Genomic DNA, 19,710 nt, shown 5'->3' on the forward strand with positions numbered 1-19,710 from the left:
CCTATGCGCAAACCCACTACTGCCCCTCTCCTCCAAAATCCAGAAAAGATATTAACAATATGAAAATTCCTGCTAAAATCTGAAACTTAGCCAATTTGCTGTCAAACTTCAGTGGTGTGATTTTCACATTCTGGGGTCAAGGGGTGTCGAGGCAAGGTTTCATGCAGTCATCATCTCATCCACTACCAGTGGAGAGAGCCAGAACTCTACACCTTCATCAAGGCAGGGCACTGAGCCAAAAAACTCAAAGGGTTACTTGTCTCCTCGCTCATGGGAATAATGAGAAGAATTCCTAGGGGAAATGAGCACACAGAACGGCCTTCAGGTTAAGGCAAAGATTTAATTATTACACGTACAGCAAAATTTCCCATGAAGTCACGCACTCTGTATGCTTGACCTGTCCTTCAATTCGGGGAAAGTTTTCAGAACAAAATTCTTGTTTTCATCCTATTCAGGGGAGGACAATGTTCAACACTTTTGAAAGCTGGTGGAGAGAGAAAATAGTCAATGTGGCACTGGGTTTTGTGTTCAGCTATTACTGTTGAGAACGGGATTAAAATCTTGACTTAGCCATGAGTCTGTCCGGGTGACCCTGGCTAGTTGCCAGCTCTCTATCCTTCCTACATGGAGGAAGGACTGAGGAAGCTAGGCTATGGCCTGATATATGTATTTTCACTTATTACTGCAATTCTTGCCTGAACTATGTTCTTTCCATATATGACCTTTGTCCCTTACATATCTGATATAAACTTGATATTTTTAAAGTGCTGACAATCGGGCAATCTTTGCTCACATACTTTTGCTTCCTCTGTGCCCGGTTGAGATACAGCTGTAGTGCTAAAAGCGTAACCAAGAAATGTACTCAGGAAAAGGAACATAGCTTTGATGGTGTAAGATAGGTTGTCACCTGCACTCTAGGCAAATAGACTGGCATATAGCTTCACACGGATATAACCACTTATTAACCACAAGTTCTTCTTTATGCCTACCACAGGTGCTTTCAGATTTGTAATTTTCGTTTCTGTATTTTTACATCATATAACCTTGTCTCTTTGATATATGATTGGTTATTTCACTCTCCGCTTTTGCATATGTATAAATACTCCCAAGAGACAGTTTTATAACTGTTCAGAAGTCCCTTGATCTTATTCTGAACCGCATGCAATAAACCTGTGTATCTCAAATCTCCTTGTGGTCTCTGCTCCCTTATTGGCCACAAGTAGTTCTTGTCCTGCTACAGGACTCTGTCCAGCCATCTTGCAGAAAAGCTGGGAAATTAAAATTGGCACTGTAGCAACAACAATAACAATCATATTCCGCTAGTATTTTTAGACCACTAATTCCTGCAACCATTACTAGAGTTTCAGTTTAGTAATGCTTTCCTTACTTAAAAAAAGAAGAAATGGAAGAATAAATATATACTGGGAATAATTTATACCTCATCCACAATATGTTTCCTAAATGTAATTAAAGTATAATGCATCTTGCCATTATTTTTAAATAATAAGGCAGGGATGAAATCCAGCAGGTTCTGGAGAACCAGTAGCAGAAATTTTGAGTAGTTCCCAGCGATCGATTAGGTCCCACAGAGTTGGCCTTTTCCGGGTCCCGTCGACTAAACAATGTCGTTTGGCGGGACCCAGGGGAAGAGCCTTCTCTGTGGCAGCCCCGACTCTCTGGAACCAGCTCCTCCTGGAGATTAGAACTGCCCCCACCCTCCTTGCCTTCCGTAAACTCCTTAAAACCCACCTTTGCTGCCAGGCATGGGGGAACCGAGACATCTCCCCCCGGGCCTATACAATTTATGTATGGTATGTTTGTATGTATGTTTGATTAATAATTGAAATTATTAGATTTGTTCTATTGCTGTTGTGAGCCGCCCTGAGTCTACGGAGAGGGGCGGCATAGAAATCTAATAAATAAATAAACCTGCAAATACCACCTCTGGCCAGAGTGGGGTGGAAATGGAGCCCTTCATGGCATCGGACCAGAATATCTCTGAAACTGCCTTATGCCGCACGAATCCCAGCGACCAGTTAGGTCCCACAGAGTTGGCCTTCTCCGGGTCCCGTTGACGAAACAATGTCATCTGGCGGGACCCAGGGGAAGAGCCTTCTTTGTGGCAGCCCCGACCCTCTGGAACCAACTCCTCCCGGAGATTAGGATTGCCCCCACCCTCCTTGCCTTTCGCAAACTCCTTAAAACCCACCTCTGCCATCAGGCATGGGGAAATTGATTCCCCTGGGCTGTTTCCACTTTACGCATGGTTTGTATGAGATGTATGACTGTTTTTTATTAAGGGTTTTAAATTGTTTTTAACTATTGGATTTGTACTGTTTTGTTGTTGTGAGCCACTCCGAGTCTCCGGAGAGGGGTGGCATACAAATCTAATTAATAATAATAATAATAATAATAATAATAATAATAATAATAATAATTTTGCAGTATCCTTCCCCTGCCACACCGACCAAGCCAACCACACCCACCAAGTGATGGCCGCAGAACTGGTAGTAAAAAAAAATGGATTTCACCACTGATGAGAGGCCATGAAAGTTAGCACTCTGATTCAGTTTTACCGTGTCAAGAACCTAGGCCAGTGATGGTGAACCTTTCTTTGGTTGGGTGTCAAAAGGGTGTGTGCGTGTGCCCACATCCATAATGCAATGCTCTCCCCCCATGCACGCACAGCCCTCCCTGCTGCCCTCCCTTGCGTGTGCCCAAGCCTCACTGAAGCCTCTGGAATTCTGGTAGGCCCATTTTCGCTCATCCACAGGCTCTGGAGGCTTTCTTTCTGATAGGCCTGTTGTTTTTCGCTCTCCCCAGGCTTCAGGAAGTTCATTTCTGAACTTCCGGTAGGCCCGTTGTGTCTGGTTTTTGCCATCAACAGACTCTGAGGCTTTTCTGAGACCTGGGTAGGGCAAAAAGAGACTACCCCTCTCTCTGGAAGGCTGAACATCAGCTGACCAGCGCACACATGTGTGCTAGTGCTGACATAGGGCAATGCCTCGCGTGCCCTCAGACATGGCTCCGTGTGATTCCACAGGTTCGCCATCACTGACCTACGCAGGATTACCTTGAAGGTATATTGTGCAAGTGGGAGCAGAGAGCACAAAGACAGATACTTAAACAAAATCATAACAAAGTTGGAAACAAATTTCCAAACATGAGTCCTGTGCCTTGAAGACCATTGCTTCTTCCGAGGCTGCTCTGAATATAGGATGTGGCTGTTTGAGTAGTGTGTTACACTACCCTAAGAGTTATGGGGAAAAATGTTTTAAAAGCATCCACTTTCTCTGCATTGCTGGCTGTTCCAGAAATCATTGTGGGAGGCACAGGTGGGGGGGTAGGCACACAGCCAAATCCACAACCTTCTTGTCCTAGTTGAGATACTGCAATCGTCCAAGAATGAAACATTTTCTCTCTGCAGTCAACAGAGACAACATCCCAATGAGTTGGAGAAGTGTTCCTAAAAATGCCTCGGCCAAGATAGCCCTGTCCTACCAGTTCTACTCACTGTTCCAAAAACTTTGCAGTTCATTAATGCTCTGTCACTTTCAAAAAGCAATTCCTTGTTTTATCCCGTTACCAAATTTATTCCAGCCTGGCTCCCTTTCCCACCCACCAGGTCTGCGAGGGGGGACATGATCAAAACATTTAAATATATTAAAGGGTTAAATAAGGTCCAGGAGGGAAGTGTTTTTAATAGGAAAGTGAACACAAGAACAAGGGGACACAATCTGAAGTTAGTTGGGGGAAAGATCAAAAGCAACATGAGAAAATATTATTTTACTGAAAGAGTAGTAGATCCTTGGAACAAACTTCCAGCAGACGTGGTAGATAAATCCACAGTAACTGAATCTAAACATACCTGGGATAAACATATATCCATCCTAAGATAAAATACAGAAAATAGTATAAGGGCAGACTAGATGGACCAGGAGGTCTTTTTCTGCCGTCAGACTTCTATGTTTCTATGTTACACTGGGAAAGCAAAGGAAAGAGACGGAAAAGATGTAGGAGCTACCAGAATTAAATCTCTCTTTAGGAACTATGCAGCAGTTTGTTAAATTGTTTGGCTTGCATTCTATTTCTGTCCCATGGGGAAAGGAATGGAATTGATCACTGCTGCCTTCATCTAGTAGGCTGAATTCAGACCAGTAGAATTAGTGCGCGAGTTAATAAATCCTCTAATGCAGTGTTTTTCAACCAGTGTGCCGGGGCACACTAGTGTGCCGCGAGACATGGTCAGGTGTGCCGTGAAGCTCAGAGAAAGAAAACAAGAGAGAGAGAGAGAAAGAAAGAGAGAGAAAGAAAGAGAAAGCAAACAAGAGAGAAAGCAAGCAAGAGAGAGAAAGAAAGAAAGAGAGAGAGAAAGAGAACAAGAGAGAGAGCAAGAGAAAGAAAGAAAGAAAGAGAGAGAGAGAAAGAGAGGGAGGGAAGGTGGGAGAGAGAAAGACAGAGGGAGAGAAAGAGAGCAAAAAAGAGGAAAGAAGGAAGAGAGAAAGAAAGAGGGATGGAGAGAGAAAAAAAGAGGAAGGGAGAGAAAGAGGGAGAGAGAAATAGAGCGAAAGGGAGGAAGAGAGCATTTTTTTGTCCAATATTTTTTTAGCCGCCTTCCCCCCCCCCAACTCAATGTGCCCCATGGTTTTGTAAATGTAAAAAATGTGCCGCGGCTCAAAAAAGGTTGAAAATCACTGCTCTAATGAAAGCCAAGAAAGAAAATGTGATAAAAGCAATCCTAAAGAGAAGTAGGTATCCTTTTTAAACAGGGTCTATAGATATACAAATGCAGTCTATACACATAAAACATGTTCTTGAAAATACTGTATTTTTTGCATTATAAGACGCACCAGACCATAAGACCGCCCCGAGTCCTCGGAGAGGGGCGGTATATACAGGTATATCCAATCAATCAATCAATCAATCAATCAATCAATCAATCAATCAATCAATCACACATTAGCTTTAAAGGAGGAAAAAAAGAAAAAAAATCTGCTTCTGCCTCTTGGCAGCCGTCCAATATTCATCTTTATTTTTAACTGTATTTTCTTTTACCTTTTTAATCTCAGAGCCTGATCATGTATTTTTGTTTTCTTTTATTGATACGATTGCATGATCTACTAATCTATTAATAAACTAAGCTATACACAACCTACAACCATTTACTTAGGGACTATTTGAAGTTAAAATTGACCTGAAAAAGTGACTTATGACTGATTTCCACACTTAACGACCGTGGCAGTATTCCCGGAGTCACGTGATCAAATTTTGTATGTTTTGCAACTGGTGCATACTTATGACACTTGCACCGCCCTTGGGTCATGTGACCACCACTTATAATCTTCCCCTGTCTTCTGACAAGCAAAGGCAAAAGGGGAAGCTTGGAATTGTTTTAATGATCGAATGATCCGCTCAACGACTGCAGATAGAAACATAGAAGACTGATGGCAGAAAAAGACCTCATGGTCCATCTAGTCTGCCCTTATACTATTTCTTGTATTTTATCTCAGGATGGATATATGTTTATCCCAGGCATGTTTAAATTCAGTTACTGTGGATTTACCAACCACGTCTGCTGGAAGTTTGTTCCAAGGATCTACTACTCTTTCAGTGAAATAATATTTTCTCACGTTGCTTTTGATCTTTCCCCCAACTAACTTCAGATTGTGTTCCCTTGTTCTTGTGTTCACTTTCCTATTAAAAACACTTCCCTCCTGAACCTTATTTAACCCTTTAACATATTTAAATGTTTCGATCATGTGCCCCCTTTTCCTTCTGTCCTCCAGACTATACAGATTTAGTTTATTAAGTCTTTCCTGATACATTTTATGCTTAAAACCTTCCACCATTCTTGTAGCCTGTCTTTGGACCCGTTCAATTTTGTCAATATCTTTTTGTAGGTGAGGTCTCCAGAACTGAACACAGTATTCCAAATGTGGTCTCACCAGCGCTCTATATTCACTTAACAACTGTAGGAAGAAAGGTTGTAGAATGGGGTTGTTAAGTGAAGATATTCACTTAACAACTGTAGGAAGAAAGGTTGTAGAATGGAGCAAATCTCATTTAACAACTGTCTTGCTTAGTGATGGAAATTTTGGGCTCGATTGTGATCATAGGCTGAACTGTTGATTTTGGTCCACTTCTAAGGATTCTAAAAATTTCCCCTCCCTCACCCACTTAGTAGTCAAGAGCACCTGACCTGTTACGCCTAGGTCTGCGAACAAAACCTTCAGGAACTGGGCTTTGGTGATCTGGCAGCAAACCTAAAAATGGGGTGGCAGGGTGGGAGGGTAGAGAGAAAGGGGGAAAAAATTAGCAATTTCCTAAATAATTCTAGTACATGTGTAACGTTACGAACTCAAATTCAGTTATCCATTCATCTCCAATAAATGGAAATCTTGTTATCATGTTTATTTTCAAACCATACAAATCAGATGGCAAATGGTTATTTCAGATGGGATAGTAGGTTGATGACATTGTAGCACTTTGATTTAGCACATAGAATGTTATTATTTATTATTTGGATTTCTAGGCCACCCATCTCCATAGACTCAGGGTGGCTTATAAGACAAGTATATCTTGGTATAGATCAGTGATGGCGAACCTTTTTTTCCTTGGGTGCCGAAAGAACATGGGCGAGTGCTATCGTACATGCACGAGTGCCCATACCCATAATTCAATGCCTGGGAAGGGTGAAAACAGCTTCTCCCGCCATCTGGAGGCCCTCTGAAGGCCGGAAACAGCCTGTTCCCCAACTTCTGGTGGACCCTGTATGCTCGTGTTTCATCCTCTCCAGACTCCAAAGGCTTCCCTGGAGCCAGGGAGGGTAAAAACGCCCTCCCCACTCCCCTGGAGACTCTCTGGAAGCCAAAAATGTCCTCTCAGACCTTCTATGTGAGCCACAAATCAGCTGGCCGGAACACACATGCATGTTGGAGCTGAGATAGAGCAACAGCTCATGTGCCAGTAGATATTGCTCCGCGTGCCACCTCTGCCATAGTTTCACCATTACTGGTACAGATACTACAGTCCAACAGATTTGTTGCTTCCATTTATTACTAAAATGTTGCTGACTTTCAGTTACGTACCTTGATTCCTAAAATGTTGCTGACCTTTAGGTCCCTAACTTTTTGCCTCCTTATATCTTGCACAATGGAGCTCTGCCTCAGCTTGCTTTGTAACTCTGGAGCTAACAGGATTAACAGCATTTCTTGCACAGAGTCTATTTTATTAACCCATTTGCTGATGTATCTTGCTATGGATGGCTAAATGTATCCAATAGCACAATGGCTACAAAGTTCTATCACAGTTTAACCTTAAGCAATAGAAACATAGAAGATTGATGGCAGAAAAAGACCTCACGGTTCATCTAGTCTGCCCTTATACTAGTTCTTGTATTTTATCTTTTATCTATCATTTTTAATAGAACTGAAGCTCTGCTGCGAGGATGTTGTAAGCAGCAAAAGAACGCTTAGCAGAGGTGGATTCCTCCTGGTTTGGACCAGTTCACCTGAACTGGTAGGTGTTGTGGTTAGCTCTGGCCCAGCTCCTGCCCCAAGGACTGTGGATGTGGGGGAGACATCCACATGCTGATGAAGGCTCCTCTGACCAAGAAGACATGAGTGACAGGGAGGAGGAGAGTGGGGCAGACAGATCAGAAGGAGATCAATTATCCAGCTCCTCCTTGGATTCAGAGCAAGAGTTAATGATACAGCCACGCATGAGGAGAGCGATGCATAGGCAACAACAACTGAGAGATTATTATCAAAGAAAATGAGGCCACCTGTGGTTGGGTGGGGCTGTGGTAATTAGTGAGGCTGCTATAAATAGCAGCCTGTGGGTTTGGCCATTGTGGAGGATTATCTGATCCTTGTGTTTCGTGACTGCTTTACTGACTTTGACCTTTTGTGTTCTGATTTCCCCCCACTTTGAAACTAAACCAGAGCAAAATGTGTTTCACTTTGTGAAAGAAGAAGGACTGTGAATTGCCTCACAGCTGCAAGCTAAGTATCACAGAACTGATAAGGGACTTGTACAAATTACCAGTTTGTTTGGAGACGAGTGCTCTTTGCTATACCAAAAGAGGGTTTAGTTTAAGTGAATTTTCATTATAAAGAACATTGTTTTAAATTTTCAAACGTGTGTGTGTGTCTGAAATTTGTACCTGTGAATTGTTGGGAGGAATCAACCAGAGAGCCCGACAGAACAGTAGCAAACCACTGGTGATATCACAATGATATCACGGAACTGCTGGTCCGTGGGCACTGCCATCTTTTTTTGGATTGGGGGGGGGGATTTTTCTTCTGCCCATGCACAGAAGCAGAAGGCCTGTGCATGTGTAGCCATCTTGGTTTTGGCTTAAAAAAAAAATTCGGCACTGCACATGCGTGTGAAGCACATGTGCCCCCATGAGGCGTTGCCACGTGGTGCGGGAGGAAGCGAACTGGCAGCGAGGTAAGTTGGAGCCCACTCCTGACTCTTAGTAAATATCAGTTTTAGAGAAGTTTTAGAGAAACTAAGATTCATCTCCCCCCCCTCAGTGATTCTTATACACACAAAAGAGAAACGAGGAAACCGATAGTAGTTACCTGCTCGGTGAGCCATTTTCACGCACACTGAAATCTTCTCATGCTCTTCATCGCAAAGGCCCGTGATCAAACGAGATATCATCCCTCCTGTGGAGTTTATGAATTGACTCAGCAGTAAGACGTCCTAAAGGAAGCAAAACAAACAAATCCAGAAGTACCATAAGAAGAGCCATGCTGAATCAGGCCAAAACCCATCGAGTCCAGCATTCTGTGTCACACAGTGGTCCACCAATTGTACATGGGGATCTTGAGCAGAAAGAGAAGGCAAAACCCTCCCTTTCCCTTGACCCCCAACAAATAGTACCCAAGGGAATCCTGCCTGCCTCAACCAACATAGAGGCGGCACTTGGACACCCGTTTCAATAATCGGTTAAGCTCACAAATGATGGAGATGTAAAAGCTTCTGAAAAGCATTACAAAATTAGCAATTTGATTGTTTCTGCATATGTGCATCACTACCAGATATTTTGCTTTGCTCCCTATGTGTTAATGTATAAGCAGATAAATCCTTGTTTACCAAAGTTTTGCACACACAGAAAAGTTTACATTGAGATTAGTTGTGCGTAACTACTCAGCCATACACCACTATACTAACTTGAATTAAAGTTTACTTTGATAAATAACATATTTAGGTAAACAGTCTAAAGTAATACACATAATAAGTCAGACTAACAATCAAAATATTACCAAGTACATAGTCTTTCTTACCAGTTGTCTTTGTCATAATCATCAAAGATGTCAAGCTTAAACATATTTCAGGTATAATATATAACTACAATACAGAGAGATTGCAGAGAAAATGCAGAGCAAACATAATAGTGAGTAGCCAGACAAAGAAAAACAGAGAAAACTCCAGAGAAATAAGATGTGAACTCTTGCTCCCTTTTGTGGCAATCTGCAACACCTGCAACACCTGCAACCAATATATTGCCAAACCAACAGTTATGGACAGTGTCCCAACACTATGCTAAAATGATTCCCTGATGGTGCTTAGAACTGCAAAGATACATGAAGCCACAAATGGCCAAAAGTGTGAGAGCTTTACTAGGAGCAAGATCTTCAGTTTTCACTGTATTATTTTTGTATTAATAAAATCTTCTTAACTACACGCCTAGTGCAGAATTTGACAACTGGATATTATAAATGGATTCTCCATGCCCTTACTGCAACTAAACGATAGAGCATTTAGAAAGATAAATACAGTATACGGCCAATTTATTTAATGGATTGAAGATCTTCCTACACTTACTATTTTTGAGTCAGATTGCCAACAGGTGTACATTTTGAATGGATAAATAGAATAAAATATAAGATTCATTTTTACAAAATTCAAGTAAAAAGCATGATCGTTATCTAAGTGCATCAGAAATGAATACATTTGCCTGTTTGCATTAGATAATTATATGTATCTTATAACTGTTTACTATCGCAATGACATACTCTATATTTTATTTTTTCTGATGTATTCTTTTCATTTACTGTTAAAGCACTTGTTATAAACAGAATAACATAGTTGGAAGGGACCTTGGAGGTCTTCTAGTCCAACCCCCTGCTTAGGCAGGAAACTCCATAGTCCTGATGGTGAACCTATGCGGGCATGTGTGGTTGTCAGATGCTCTTCTGGTTTTCGGCGCACACATACGTGCAAGCCAGCTGATCTTTGCATGTGCCTGAGCCCCGGAAACCTGAAGACCAGCTGGCCCACGCACATGCAAATGGTCTTCTGGTTTCTGGTGCTCCGGGATACACAAAGATCAGCTGGCTGCCATGCATGTGCGCGCCAGAAATCCAAAGACAGCTGGCATGCACATGAGCACCGCTCCGAGGCCTCGGAGAGGGGCGGCATACAAATCTAATAAATTATTATTAATATCTGGTCTTTCAGTTTCCAGGGCTCCAGTGTGTGCTTTCCAGTTTAGGCACTCGGTGCCGAAAAACTTCATCTTCAATGTCCTATGCCATTTTGGACAAATGGTTGTCCAATGGTTGTCTTAAAAACTTCCAGTGTTAGAACATTTACAACTTCTGGATGCAAGTTGTCCCACTCATTAATTGTTCCATCAGGAAATTTCTCCTTAATTCTAGGTTTCTTCTCTCCCTGATTAGTTTCCATCCTTTGCTTCTTGTCCTGTTTTCAGGTGCTTTGAAGAACAGCTGGATTCCCTCTTCTTTGTGGCACACCTGAGATATTGAAACACTGCTATCGTGTCACCCCTAGTCCTTTTTATTAAACTAGGCATACCCAATTCCAGCAACCATTTTTATATGTTCAGCCTCCAGTCCGCTAATCATCTTTGTTGATCTTCTCTGTATTCTTTCTAGAGTCTCAACATCATTTTTCACATCGTGGCGACCAAAGCTGTATTCCAAATGTGGCTTTACCAAGGCCTTATAAAGTGTTTTGAGTATTGCCCACAAGATCATATGCTGCAATGTCCTACCAGTCAATGAATACTTCAGCTTCAACCGCAACAACACAAGAGCACGCAACAGATTCAAACTTAATACGAACCGCGCCAAACTTGACTGTAAAAAATATGATTTCAACAATCGAGTTATCGAAGCGTGGAACTCATTACCGGACTCAACTGCGTCAACCCCTAACCCCCAACACTTCTCCCTTAGACTCTCCACAATTGACCTCTCCAGGTTCCTAAGAGGCCAGTAAGGGGCGTACATAAGTGCACTGGTGTGCCTTTCGTCCCCTGTCCAATTGTCTTTCCTTTCTTTCACCTATCTTATATATTCTCTTCCTTTCATATATCCTCTCCTCTAAGTTCACTTTCACCCTTATATATATTATCACATGTCTATTTTTCTTCCTATGTATTTGTGTATTGGACAAATGAATGAATGAATGAATGAATGAATGAATGAATAAATAAGTATTAACACTTCACGTGATTCTTGATTCTATCCCTCTGTTAACACGTTTTGTTTTGACTTTTTTTGGATGATGAACATATCTTTGTGTTTTGTTTCTTTTTCTGTTTTATCTTTATGGAAATAAAATTGATTTTAAAAAGAACTTTAGAATGCTCTAATTTTCTAGATACTTTTAATTTTTCCCAAAAATATGATTTTACTTAGGGTTTTTCTTCAGAAAGAGAAGAAATGCAGCACAGCGACCTATTTTGGAATGCATTCCAGGCATTCAAGTAATGTTCTCAGGCAATGATTATGAGGAAAACCAAGCCACAAGAAGCATTTGTATATGTTCTTGGGTGAAAGTATAACTAGAATATTTAAAGTTACTGTTACACAGTTATAGAGAAGTAGGACAAGTCATGGAGTAATCTAATACTAAAGTTAAAAAAAAAACATTAGCAAAAACATGAAAACGTGGCTCTACTAGTCTAAGATTGTTTTACACTGTATCTAAGAAATATAAAATTCAAAAATAGTAAATACCTGTTTGGAAATGCATCTATTACCTACTTATTTGTCAAGATTAGTGACTTTGGCATCAAGCAGCCAGATTTTAGAAGAATTACAAGTAGAATTATAAATAATGTAAATTATTCACAGGACAAATTAATTTACGCTGCTGAAAATAACCTTTGTGCATTGCTAAAACTCCCTTTTCTGCCTCAGATGTATTACGGTAATATTTGAAATTCCAGAATTATAGTACAGATGGATTACATTAGAAGAATGGCCAGATTGCATGCCAGGTCTGTCAAAGCCCATCCAGAACTAAGGATGATAAATCTACAGATCCTGAGGCTCCTTAAACTCATAGCCATTTCATCTTACCAGGGCTCAACTGAAGCATCAAGTCCTTTGTTAACTGCAGCAAGATTATTATATGCAAAAGATGGAAAGATTGGACACTGCCCACAATGGAGGAATGGATGGTGAGGATGATGGAGTTTGCTGAGATATTCAAACTGATCCCTTTGATCAGAGAAAAGCCGCATTTATTTATTGTTGATTAGGAACTCTCACAGACTTTGTGTGTGAAACATAAACAAGTGAATTTATAATTTCGACGATCGGAAAAACCAGTTTACAGAAAAAAAGACTGCTATGTTGTAACCATAGAGTACGAGTAAGTAAAATGCACATTTATACTTAGAACTGCTTCCCTAAATATGCCCATGTTACACCAACACTCTGTAGTCTGCATTGGTTGCCGATCGGTTTCCGGTCACAATTCAAAGTGTTGGTTATGACCTATAAAGCCCTTCATGGCATCGGACCAGAATATCTCCGGGACCGTCTTCTGCCGCACGAATCCCAGCGACCGGTTAGGTCCAACAGAGTTGGCCTTCTCCGGGTCTTGTCGACTAAACAATGTCGTCTGGCGGGACCCAGGGGAAGAGCCTTCTCTGTGGCGGCCCCGACCCTCTGGGACCAACTCCCCCCAGATATTAGTTACCCCCACCCTCGTTGACTTTCGTAAGCTCCTTAAAACCCACCACTATCGTCAGGCATGGGGGAATTGAGATATTCCCTTCCCCCTAGACTTACAAAATTTATGCATGGTATGTTTGTATGTATGATTGGTTTCTTAAATTGGGGTTTTTAAACTACTTTTAATATTAGATTTGTTTATATTGTTTTTTACTGTTGTTAGCCACCCCGAGTCTACGGAGAGGGGCGGCATACAAATCTAATAAATAAATAAACAAATTAATTAATTAATTAATAAAAATTGGGAGCTGCTTTTTTAATACTTTCTTTCGCACTTTTGACTTTATCTTTCTTTTCTCCCCCCCTTACCTTTATTCTGTATTAGTTTGTTAGTTTTCGATCTTTTTAATTTTTTTTAATACACAGACCCCCAAGTCCATCAATGTAATATTGCTCATTCAGTGTTCATCTATATGACAAGACAGTGCAAAGATACAGCGTTTTAAGACGACAGAGAAACAAGTGCAAAAGAGTTAAAAGGAAAAAAAAAAATTCTGGCAGAGATTAGCTCTGCTGTCATGTTCCATGAAATTAACACTGTGTGCTAATGGGCAGCCAAAATTGCAACTACAGCTTTGCTTTAATCACTGGGCAGCTCCTGGGAGAGACTGAACCCGGGTTCCCAGCCCTATAATCTGTAGGATCTGATGAAAACAACTTGGATTGAATTAATTTGGAACTCCGAAGCAAAGCCTCAGTTCGGTCTCCTTTCTCCACTGCCAAAGGGAGATGACATTTCATCATGGTCAGGCGTATTGTGTTCCAAGCAAGAGGAGAGGAAATAAAAAAAAGTTTTGCCTTCATCTGGACAGAGTATTTGATTTCTCCTGCTAGGTAAACAAAAATCCATCATGAGCAACGTATTCTCTGGAAGCAGAAATCTGGCTGGAATTGTGGGCCGGACCAATACCCAAGGCCACCTGGACTCCTGACAAGTGCTAATAATTTGACTAAATGACCTTCGGGATTTGTTTATACAACCAGCGCACTCTTCTCATCCCATGCTGTTATTTTGGGTTGCGAAAGAGCTGCTGCTTATTTGTAGCCCTCTTTTGGCAATTCTAACCATCTCTGTTTCAAAGAAAGCCATATTAAAAAAACACACACATAATTAAGTGACTAGGATATTATTAAACTTAAAGAAAAACTAATAAAAACGAAGCTCCCTTTATCTTCAAAACATAATGAACTTCTTTTAATTCTTTCAAACGCCATAAACTTTTCAAATCGTCTAAAGTCTCCTGGTGTCCTGTTGTTATATGGGAAAAAAAAGATGATGATGAATTGGTTCAGTTTTTAATTGCAGGGCCAAGCAGAGAATGAGTTCAGAGCCAGGTTCTGAATGGGAAAATCACTTGGTCTTGCTTTCAGAAGCTCTGTTTCAAGGGTCCCATAGGCAGGGTCTCACTCCCATTCACCAAAGGGACAAGGAGAAAGCAGCTGGAGTAGAGGCACACTAGGAAAGTAACCGATAGTATCAGAGATGGATTCCAGGGGAGCAGTTCTCCTTGTGCATGTGCAGGCTAGGATAAGCCAGAAAAAAAATCACATGTTCCTTCTCCTTGCATTAAAACGCTTTCATAAGAATTTCCAACGATACAACAACTATTATGGCTCCTTCTTCTCCAAAGGAGGAAGTATGTGTTCTATTTAAAAAGCTGATCCAAATGGATATGGAATATTTATTTCAAAGGATTAAAATTTCCAGTCTTAGGTGAACAGTGCCCCAGAGAAAGAAAATACTTGTAAGATATGTTTTCTGCCCCGTAACTGTTCAAAAATTCAGGATTTCAAAATTGGTTTGTGTGTGACCATTTATAATGTTTCAAAGTCAAGTTTTATTTTGTTTGCAGCCTGATGTTTTATCCCAATCACTTAGTTTGCTATTTTTTTTAAAAAAGTGCAATATATCCTGGATGGGGGACAAAAGTTGCAAAGTTGACTGCAGAAGCCCAACAATTTATTATAAACATGAAGGATATCTGATATAACATTTGTGTGGAGTTAAAAGCATAGCTGCCAATTCTCTTCCCCTCCTATTTCATGGGCATAATCTATTCTCTTTTGGAATAAGACTTGATGTCTTGATGCTTGGCTGCTCAGAAACTATGCTTCCCCATGCACTGTGAAGAGTTACATTGGTAAAATATCCAGTTATCTTCTTTGTGATACTAAGGCTGCAGAATCGTGGGATGGATTATAAACTAAATAAAATGACACTGCATATTTGGAAAAAATATATATATTCAGCCTTCCTTAAACAATGCTGCTAAAACTATTTAGTAACTTTCCTTGAACTGCCTTTTAATCAGCCAGGGACACAGCTGTCTAGTTTGGATTAAGTGTCAATTTCTTTTTCTTCATCCAGTCCATGATTACTACCAATCTTCAACAGCTTATGATATTTTACTCTTGGGAATTTTGACTACAGCTGGAAAGATATTGTCTAGATCTAAGGCTTACTCACTGGAAAATAGAAGGGTAGACCTATAATACTTTTTATTTATCTTGGAAACCTTATTACCCACTCACCAGAAATTGCTGGAAATAGTAGACTCCCAATCCTAATTAGGACTACGTTTTCATAAATGTGCAATCAGTCACAAAATAAATGATTTCATGAAATATGTTATAGTTCCAAGAATGCTTGTTCAGTATGAAATCCAAAACATGCACAAGTCGTATTACATTCAACAACATGGCTGGTTAGCAATGTGAAAATAAACAGAGATCCAACAATCTACAGATTCTAATTCTGCTAAGTACATATTTATTCACCAACGTTCCAAGAAAAAATAGCTATTATTCCTTGGTCTTTCAACGTAAGATAGGGGTACATTTTAGTTTGAAGATGCTGGAAGTCAGTTAAAGCAAATGATTTTATAGATTTTATAGATTTCCTAGATTCCCATCCTAGAAGATGAAAACCTTTTCCTGTCATATCATGTTATCAGATTTATGGAAGAAATCAATTTGCCAGCAAACTTCAGGAGAGTTTAACTTATATGTGCTTATGTGTGCACAGTATAGTTAGAGGTATACAGTAATACCCCGGTTATTGCGTCCCCGACCATTGCGAACAGGGTAATTTGCGATTTTTCAACCCGGAAGTCAAAACACCATCTGCGCATGTGTGCCCTTTTTTTCTATGGGCACGCATGCGTAAATGGCGCCCGGCAGATCAGCTGCTGGGCGGCTTCCCTGGGTCTTCCCCCTCTTGCTGGCGGGAGGGCGAGCAGCGGGCATCAGCAAGGAGTTTCCCCACCGCCCACGCAAACTCCTCGCTGCCGCCCGCCCTTCGCCCGCCCACGCCGTTCATTCTCGCCGCTTTCGAGCTGAGTCCTGAAGCGAATTCGCTCCAGGACTCAGCTGGAAAGCGGCGAGAGCCAGCGCGGAGAAGCCGTTCGCTGGCGCTGGCTGTCGGCGCTTTTGAGCTGAGTCCTGAAGCGAATTCGCTCCAGGACTCAGCTGGAAAGCGGCGACAGCCAGCGCGGAGAAGCCGTTCGCTGGCGCTGGCTGTCGGCGCTTTTGATCTGAGTCCTGAAGCGAATTCGCTCCAGGACTCAGCTGGAAAGCTGCGACAGCCAGCGCGGAGAAGCCGTTCGCTGGCGCTGGCTGTCGGCGCTTTTGAGCTGAGTCCTGAAGCGAATTCGCTCCAGGACTCAGCTCGAAAGCGGCGACAGCCAGCGCGGAGAAGCCGTTCGCTGGCGCTGGCTGTTGCCGCTTTTGAGCTGAGTCCTGAAGCGAATTCGCTCCAGGACTCAGCTCGAAAGCGGCGACAGCTAGCGCGGAGAAGCCGTTCGCTGGCGCTGGCTGTCGGCGCTTTTGAGCTGATTCCTGAAGCGAATTCGCTCCAGGACTCAGCTCGAAAGCGGCGAGAGCCAGCGCAAGCGAAAGGCTTGTCCGCCGCCTGCCTGCCCGCTAGCGAGGAGCCGAAGATTGGGGGCGGCGCGGCTGTTTTAAAATGTCGCCGCCAGCATGGGGGGCTTGCCAGCACCCCCCGGACCCGCAACCCGGGTTTGGGGGGCTGCTAGGAAGCCCCCCATGCCGGCGGCGACGTTTTAAAACAGCCGCGCCGCCCCCAATCTTCGGCTCCTCGCTAGCGCTGCGGGAGTAAAAACACCATCTGCACATGCACAGATGGTGTTTTTACTTCTGCAGCGCTACTTCGCGAAAACCCGCTCGTTGCGGGGGGTCCTGGAACGGAACCCTCGCAACGAGCGGGGGATCACTGTATTAACATTGTGCATACTACATAGACACATTATGAACATATCCTTTATTGCAAATCTCTCCCTCTGAAAAATTTCTGCCTACTACAGTGATTACAAAAGAATTGGCATTTTTGCTTTCTAGTTTTGTTTTTCTTCTATTTTCTTTTCCTTTTGTGTGATGCCTCTAAGAATGGAAATTACTATTTTCAACTAAAAACAATGTTCTAGGCATTAGGCTTTGCTGGTATGTAATTTAGCAGTAACAAAGTTTACACATGTAATTTTGCTTCTCAGCAATCCTGACATTGTATGCAAAGAAGAGTTGACCTTTAAGACAGTTGATTATTTCATTAGACAATACCGGGCATACAAATAATGAGAATTTTTTATTTTATTTTTTTGGATGTGTATACTGTACTGCTTAACTCTCAAGGGACTCTAAATGATCTAGAAATAACCGGATTTAGCTATACAGTGATACCTTGTCTTACAAACTTAATTGGTTCCGGGATGAGGTTCTTAAGGTGAAAAGTTTGTAAGACGAAACAATGTTTCCCATAGGAATCAATGGAAAAGCGATTAATGCGTGCAAGCCCAAAATTCACCCCTTTTGCCAGCCGAAGTGCCCGTTTTTGTGCTGCTGGGATTCCCCTGAGGTTCCCCTCCATAGGAAACCCCACCTCTGGACTTCCGTGTTTTTTTGATGCTGCAGGGAAATCCCAGCAGCGCAAAAACAAGCGCTTCGCTGGCAACCGAAGTCTGGAGGTGGGGTTTCCCAGTGAAGGGAGCATCAGTGAAATTGCAGCATCGCAAAAACACCAAAGTCCTCAAAACCCCACTTCCGGACCTCTGTATTTTTGCGATGTTGCGATTTCACTGAGGCTTCCCTCGCTGGGAAACCCTACCTCCGGACTTCCGTTGCCAGCGAAGTGCCCGTTTTTGCGCTGCTGGAATTCCCCTGCTGGGATTCCCCTGCAGCATCACAAAAACACGGAAGTCCAGAAGTGGTGTTTCCCATGGAGGGGAGCCTCAGGGGAATCCCAGCAGTGCAAAAATGGGTGCTTTGCTGGCAACGGAAGTCCGGAGGCGAGGCATCCCAGCAGCGGCGGTGGGTTTGTAAGGTGAAAATAGTTTGTAAGAAGAGGCAAAAAAATCTTAAACCCCGGGTTTCTATCTTGAAAAGTTTGTATGACGAGGTGTTTGTAAGACGAGGTATCACTGTACTTTGTCCTTAGCAGGACAATCTCAGCACAGCTACATTTTAGCAAGTATTAGAATAAAAACTTACCATATAATCGTACTTGTGTTTCAAGTTCCAGCGACAAATTGGACAGTTACCAGAAGGATTTGGAGGGCTTGGGATTTCCACATCGTCTATAACTTTGCCTTCGATCTAAGGTATTAAGAATTTTTGAGTAAGAGTTTAAAAAACTGCTGTTTGATTTCCTACATTAATTTATTCAGCACCTACAATATCAATACATCAAACTGCAGAAAAGGATAATTAGACTTAGCTGCTACCAACTTACATTTCAGAGAGTGCACTTGAACAAAGGAAAAAAAACTTTGAATTTTAAGTAGCAGTTTGAAAGTACCACTTTTGTTCTGAAATACAGTACTAGAAACAGATATCAGACAGGATCCTATTAGGGGGATCCTGTCTTACACAAGGGATGCATTCTGTCTATCTAGCTAATAATTCCTCCTCAAAGCAATAGAGCCCACAGTCCTATCTAATCATGTTCAAAGACGTAACTTATTTCATAATTGCTCCTTGAATTACAATAATGTTGCAAATTTCCCAAAACTGCTCCACTAAATTTAAAGTGTCTAAAGTTATGGGAATCCATAACGTGTTTTTTATGAATGTATTTTAGCAAAAAGCTTAATTGACAAAAGGCATTTTCTGTCAACTAGGTACCTATTCGAATTCTAAAAGAAGCTCTGAGGACATATTTGCAAATGTGGCAAATTATGGACCCAATCACGATTTGGAAATCTGTTTGCTGCAAAATATATTTAATCATGTTCTGTCAAAGATTTAAAGGCAGAAGCTGGGTTTAAATGCTAAAGCCCTTATTTTTATTTTATCTTCAGACCAATAGGGTATTTCTATAAATACAGGTACTTCTCCGGGTCCCGTCGACTAAACAATGTCGTTTGGCGGGCCCCAGGGGAAGGGCCTTTTCTGTGGCGGCCCCGGCCCTCTGGAATCAACTCCCCCCCGGAGATTAGAACTGCCCCCACCCTCCTTGTCTTTCGTAAACTACTCAAGACCCACCTATACCGCCAGGCATGGGGGAGTTGAGACACCTTTCTCCCAGGCTTTTATATTTTATGTTTGGTATGTATGTGTTGTTTGGTTTTAAATATGATAGGGTTTTTATATGCTTCTTTTTAATATTAGATTGTTTCGCTATAATATTGTTTTTTATTATTGTTGTGAGCCGCCCCGAGTCTTTGGAGAGGGGCGGCATACAAATCTAATAAAT

The 19,710-nt window shown here is 41.8% G+C and overlaps 1 protein-coding gene across 1 annotated transcript in view; it reads right to left on the reverse strand.

Moving 5' to 3' along the window:
* MRPS18A (mitochondrial ribosomal protein S18A) overlaps positions 1–19,710 on the reverse strand; it is a 39,008-nt gene that overhangs the window by 4,694 nt on the left and 14,604 nt on the right. The window contains exons 3-5 of the mRNA XM_070734199.1: positions 18,507–18,611; positions 8,589–8,712; positions 6,200–6,263 (exon numbers count right to left, since the gene is read on the reverse strand). Of these exons, the coding sequence (XP_070590300.1) occupies positions 6,200–6,263; positions 8,589–8,712; positions 18,507–18,611 (293 nt within the window). The remainder of the gene's footprint in view (positions 1–6,199; positions 6,264–8,588; positions 8,713–18,506; positions 18,612–19,710) is intronic.

This window comes from Erythrolamprus reginae, chromosome 1 (genome assembly GCF_031021105.1).
Source record: "Erythrolamprus reginae isolate rEryReg1 chromosome 1, rEryReg1.hap1, whole genome shotgun sequence".
NCBI classification, from domain to species: Eukaryota; Metazoa; Chordata; class Lepidosauria; order Squamata; family Dipsadidae; genus Erythrolamprus; species Erythrolamprus reginae.